The sequence below is a fragment of the Drosophila persimilis genome, unplaced genomic scaffold, assembly GCF_003286085.1.
Source record: "Drosophila persimilis strain 14011-0111.01,24,50 unplaced genomic scaffold, DperRS2 tig00000002-arrow-pilon, whole genome shotgun sequence".
Lineage (NCBI taxonomy): Eukaryota > Metazoa > Arthropoda > Insecta > Diptera > Drosophilidae > Drosophila > Drosophila persimilis.
In genome coordinates this window covers 5,796,492-5,802,491 of record NW_020825289.1, presented here as the reverse complement: position 1 = coordinate 5,802,491, position 6,000 = coordinate 5,796,492, and the positions used below count along the sequence as shown (strand labels likewise).

General features: G+C 46.8%; 1 protein-coding gene across 1 annotated transcript; it reads right to left on the bottom strand.

Moving 5' to 3' along the window:
- Positions 1 to 1,693: 1,693 nt before the first annotated feature.
- Positions 1,694 to 5,871, bottom strand: LOC6590682. The gene is made up of 3 exons (XM_026986097.1): positions 5,699 to 5,871; positions 2,454 to 3,067; positions 1,694 to 2,391 (listed from the first exon to the last, which is right to left on the bottom strand). The coding sequence occupies exons 2-3, from the start codon at positions 3,064 to 3,066 to the stop codon at positions 1,835 to 1,837; spliced, it is 1,170 nt and encodes a 389-aa protein (XP_026841898.1). The 5' UTR covers position 3,067; positions 5,699 to 5,871; the 3' UTR covers positions 1,694 to 1,834.
- Positions 5,872 to 6,000: the final 129 nt, after the last annotated feature.

Below are 6,000 nucleotides of genomic sequence, written 5' to 3'. Positions count from 1 at the left end.
TCAGGACTTTACATCTTCGTCTGCCGAGCTCCAGGTGGACTTGCAAATTGAGCGCCCAGCCCAGACCGAAGCACCCCCTCAGGGCGGCGGGAGATTGGGTTCTCCGGGCGGAGGCCTCTCCGTAAACTCCATTCCGTGCAAGTGCGAAATATTTTCGCTGCGATTCATGGGCATTTGCGATGTGGGCAAGGGGCAGGAGGCGCCGCACATAAATGCAAATGCAAAAGTAGCCAGGAGTGGGTGGGGTTGCCAGTGGGGCGCGGAGTGTGGCACACATTTAGGCGTCGCCACAAGCAAATGTTTGACGTTATACAATAATAAAAGAAAATCCGAGCAAAAGAAAGCAAAGGGAAGACATATTTTTTTTTTGTGTGCTTCTTTTGCGACGCTTTTATTTGCATTTCTTCTACTTCTTTGCATATTTTTCTTGCTCGATTTTTATCGTCGTCGACGAAAATGTTGCGCAAATATTTGCGCTTTTATGTGCATAGCCAGAGCCCCACCCCCCAATCGCCACACTTTTTCCCTTTTTTCCTTCCTTTTATGCATTCAGATTTACTTACCCTGTCACAGGGTCCAATGATTCTGAGCAATTGGTTACAGCTCGATGAGACCTCCAAAATGGGGAAATGCATATGAAGGATCTACAGCTGTTTGAGCACCTATCAAACCATCTATCACCCATCGAAGGGTATCCAAAGCTCTGTGCATTCTATCTTTTTATCTTTCTATTTTAGGTTGCTTTTCCCCCTTTTTCATGATTTACTTGTGCTTTGTGTTTGTAGCCTCGTTCGTGTTCGGATTCGCATTCGTATTCGTATCTGTGTTTGAATTCGAGCGGGTATTGGTGTGTCTACACTGTTGCAAAGGTAAATTGGATTGAGAAATTGAAATCGCATTCAGCAGCAACACCGTGCGAAAGCGGCAAAGGGGGGCGCAGTGATAGTGGAAAATATACTGCATTTTATTCACCTTATTGATTTTCCCTTTGGCTGTCTGTGTATTTCGGAGTTGGGAGTGTGGAGTGCAATTTCCATTTTAGTGGAGAAACTTTAATGGATTTCTTCCCGAATTAAGCGCCGAACTGTATGCTACACTTATTTCTAAATACTTCTATCTACACACATACACATGTACTTATATCCTCCCACCTTTCTGGCTGAATTTGCTGACAATCCCCGGACATTCATCAACGTCAGTCACTAAAACCATTTCCTTGTTGCTGTCGTCCAAAGAACAAATTGTCAAACTAAAATTATGTAGGTTTCCCATGTGCTGTGGGCGTCATGACGTCATATTTAATTAGAGTAAAATTCTGGAAAAGCGCTCCCACTATGTATGCAATGCACACCCAAATTAGTTGATTAAATCATGTTTGGCCGCCCGTCATTTGTGCAAAGAGCCATTCATAGCTGCCACTGATAAATTAATTAGGTGGGGCAGGCCAGGTGGGAATTGGTTTAGGTATAGGATAGGTACTGAAGCTTGACGCTTTAAAACTAGATTCTTTGAGTGTTCTCTACTCAAAAATTCACAATGATCTCTCGTTATTCATATGCAAAGTATCTAGAAGTGTGAATGGATCCTCCTTTCTTATGGTAGCTTTCTTATATATAGATCCCAACTCTGTCGAGGACATAACTAACCTTTTTTAAAAGTTTATTCAATCAATTTCAATGTTGAAACACTACTTGCTACGACGAATATGTTCAGTTATTTGGTATTGTGTATGTGTATTTGTTTATAAGATGATGACTTAAGGACATAATGTTGTTCCGCTCTAATGCTATTCCGAACCCAAGCACCCAAACACTAGAGCACCCAGGGAGAGTGCCTAAAACTGGCGCTGCATGACCCGATCCAAGTCGTTCCAGCTGCAGGAGTAGTCGATCTGGAGCAGACCCTTCTTGCTCAGGCCGAATTTACGCGCGTAAATTCCCGAGTAGAGCGAGGAGTCGCCTCCGGTGGAGTGCGGGGACTCGCACTGAGTCCGTGCGCGACCTGCCCCCGAGCCCAGCCCCGAGCCCCCTGCACCGCCCAGAGTTCCGTAGAGGGTGGAGGGTGCCGCGTAGAGGAGGGACGTGGCGTGCTGCTGGCACTCACTGCAATCCGGAATGCTGCAGTACGGTAGTGTAGCATAGGGATTGCAGTAGTCGTAGGCGGGCGAAAGGGGGGGCGGGGCGGGAAAGTCGATTTGCGGTGGTGCGGTCAGCGGTGGGGCAGACTTGCCGCTGCGCTTGCGTCTCGGGTGCGGTGCCGTGCCATAGATACTGCTGTTGGGGACCTGACTGGTGGCGGGGCGGCGCTGCAGGGTGACTGCTCGCCGTTGGGGCATGGGCAGCTCGTCACCAATGGAGGAGGGGTGCTCGGTGGAGCTGGCACTGGAGAAGCCTTTGGGGATGTAATATTCAAGGATTTTAATACTGTAAGAGAAGTGTCTGTCATCTGCTCACCTCCGTAGCCGTTGTAGAGCTGTCGCTGCTCTGCGTAGAGCTCCGCCCGCAGCTCCTCCTCCTCCTCCTCCTCTGCGGCATCATGCTCATCGTTGTCGAGATGCAGCTGCCTGGTCATCGTGGCCATGTAGTCGTCGTAGCGACTGGGAGCTCCGTATATGTCACTCCTGGCTGTATAGAGGGGCTCCTTGCGGCTGCTCCTGCTCCTCCGCCGGCTTCTTTGGGGCACACAGCACTCGAGCTGGCATTGGGAGCGTGATACGCGACGCGTCTGTGTGTGGGGGCGTGGCATGGTAGCAGCCATGCCCATGCCCATTCCCATTCCCATTCCGTAGCTGGGACTTGGGGTCTGGGAATCTCCATAGTGGATTTCATCCACCTCCTGGCCGGTACCATCATCGATCTTCTTGCGCACATAGTCGTAGTTCTCCAGGTCCCAGGGATCCACGTAGCAGCGTTGCGAGGGCAGCAGCGTGGTTCCGTAGATGTCCTCCGTGTTGTCGATGGTGTAGTAGGGGGACTCCAGGGCACCAACTCCCTCGTGGCTGCCGGGAAGCGCCTGCTTGGGACCCGCTCGACGGCGTCTGGGTGCTGTCTGACTGCGTTCCCGCATGCTGGGAAAGAGAGGGAGAAAAGGAGTCAGGGGAGTTTGAGTAAGTGCATCAACTGGTTGCACATTCAGTGGTTCGTTATGCAATCGGCGGCACCTCTTCCGTCAACCATCGAACCCGTTCCTCAGTGCTGGCCGCGAATTTTCCCGGCTCCGTGCAGGTGTTACACTGCGCTCTGGCTCGACCATCAGCCGGTTTATGGATCTGCATAACTTTGCATAGCCATTCAATCGGCATTCCAATTGGCATTTTCCATTAGCCGACCAACTGGTTTATTTGTACATATCACATGCTCTTGTCCCCGGTATCAGTATCGGTATGCGAATCCCCCAAAACATGAATTAGTTTGACCATCAAATCGAAATTGATTTTACTATCAAATATCAAACAAATATTTCTCAATTAAATGCACAATCCACTCAACAGAAATTCCAACAAAATATGCCAAAGAAAAACAAAACCATCTGGAAAATGGCCTTTGAAAAACATATTGAGGAGCGGACTTGGCAGAGAAGGCTATGTGGAAGTGATGGTCAGAACAGAACCATAATAGTTCCCAAATATTTATATTATTTATATTTAATCTGCATGTTAGCTATGGAGAATGTTCCTTAATCCAAAGCTATAGGAATTACGTCCTCTGTCCTTTAGGAACTCGGTTTATGGGGGATACTGCCAAAGATCTCGAAATTAATTTCTCAGGTCCGACCCCTACACTCTTTTTCATCTGAAACCTTTTTCCATCGAAAGTATTCGCTAAAAACCCAGTCAAACCCTTTTGGATATGGATTTTTCAAATGTTGCTTAAACTCTGCAAAATTATGATATTTTTCAGTGGGCTTTGGACTCTTTTATTTGGGTTTTTTTCTCAGGCCCGGCCCAGCCCATTCGACAATGTCTTACGCAATCCTTCCGAGGCATTTGTATTTGTAGTCTCTGCATTTGCATGAAATTTCTGTCTTGTTTTGTCTTTTTTGTTTTAGGTGTTTTGTTTTAATCGCTTCGGTTATCGATTAACATTTGTATGGCCTGAACAAGCAGCCAGAGGCGCTTTTGTATAGGGAAAATAATTTATAAAATACACAAAAAAGAGACACAAGAAAAAAGCAACGTGACTTGGCTGTGGCACGCAAACGAAATCGTCTGTTTGGGGGTCTGTCAGGGAGCATATTTATATATGGCATATATCAAAGCATTATATCAAGACGGGCACACGTAGAAATGCATTTTGAGAAATTTGCACGAAAAAGAAAATAGCTTAGGACTTGTTTTGGGCTTTGGCTACCTTGTGAGCTGTCTGTCTGTCATTCGAAACGAGACAAGAATGCAATGCCGCAGGAGAGGCTGATCGATATTTGCATTCCATTGATGGAATTCATTGATGTCTAATCCGAGCTCATTTGAACTAGTTTCGTTTTTGATTAGCATTTTGAATATTGAAAGCAGGACCGCTCTCAGGTTACGTATACGCCACTTGTACTTCAAGTGCATAACAAACCAGCAATTAAACTGGTTCCGAGGACCACTCTGGTCCACTCTGTGAAATGAATTCCCTGCCAAAGATGCCAATTAATAAACAAATTAATTGGCATCTTTGCCGGATATATCCCCCTGCTTTGCGGTCGAATAAAAGCCGTGGTCGGGCTCCGCTTCAGCCTCAATGTCAGGTGCAGCGTCAGCTGCCACTATGGCTTTGGCTATGGCTTTGGCTATGGCTTTGGCTTTAGGCCATTTGCATATTAAAATGTGTCAAGCTCAAGGGGATTACTTTTTGTATGCAGGCGAGTTGGCCAAGAGCTAATGAGGGGGTGGGGGCGGGCCCGGGGACTTTCTCCTTTGAAATATGAAAATATATTCCAATCAGATGCTGTCAGAGGCAGGATTCATCGCGGGCATGCTCAATTTCCGGAAAAATAATTGCATTACATTATATAATTAAAGATGGTTCAATGTGGGAGGCAGTGTCCATGGAACTGTTTCCTTAGCTTTGAGATATTTAATTATTTATTCAAGCTGATGCTGCTTTTTTGGCAAACTATTTTTCGGATTCTTTTGGGTTTCAGTCAAGTCAATTTGGACAATAATTAGCGGACTGCTTCTGCCTCAGATTATGCATGAAAGAAACCTAAAAATAAATACAAATATTTCGACATCGAATGCTAATGCAAAATAACTGAAAACTAGTTTGCCAAATGGCGGGCGACCTTGTTAAGCCCTCGATTTTGAATATTTGATCGGGTGATATCATGCCCACAGACGTATTTACATGAATATTCAACCTGGTATTCGCGGGGTATTCACAGGGAGCTTCTGGCGCACCCCCAGAAAGAAAGAGTGCTGTGAGTGATTCACCGGCTGAAGAACCATTCCACCGCATGCCTGGGCGTACTGCCTCCGACTGCGCCTCCCGATGTGAGTGCTCCCAAAATGGTCATCATTACATTGGGATTGCAAGAGGCCCACGCCGAAGATCACTCAAACTTGACAGGCACGCCAATCCCCTCAACCAAGCAGATGTATGTATCTGAAGATCGCCCCAAAAGATCTTGGGACTCTGCCCACATACTCCTACATAATCGCTTGGGCTGGGACAACTTTCTTTGCTTTTGACACAGTTTCCGCCGTTTCATTCACCTTATTGGGTTTGGGGGGTTTATTTGTGTGTTTGATTGGTTTTCTGCACTTGTCACTGGATGGGTAGAACGCTTTTGGGGACAGTTCTTTCGCGAATTTCAGACACGTTTCAGTCGCGGCCCACGAATACCGTTGTTGGGCTTTGATGGCATGATCTTTCGTCCGCGCATGCGCTTCGCGTACCGTTCGCGTTTGCGTCCAAAAAAGTTTTAGTTTTTAGCATAAAGCTGCAAATGTTGATGTTGGTTTCGAGCCGGCCCAAGCCGTCGTCATCGGCTACGACATGTTCGAAGGCTCGAAGC

Coding starts and splice junctions, on each gene's coding strand:
- LOC6590682 (XM_026986097.1), bottom strand. CDS start 3,066: ATGCGGGAACGCAGTCAGACAGCACCCAGACGCCGTCGAGCGGGTCCC. Junction 2,392..2,453: donor GCTCTACAACGGCTACGGAG/GTGAGCAGATGA, acceptor ACATCCCCAAAG/GCTTCTCCAGTGCCAGCTCC.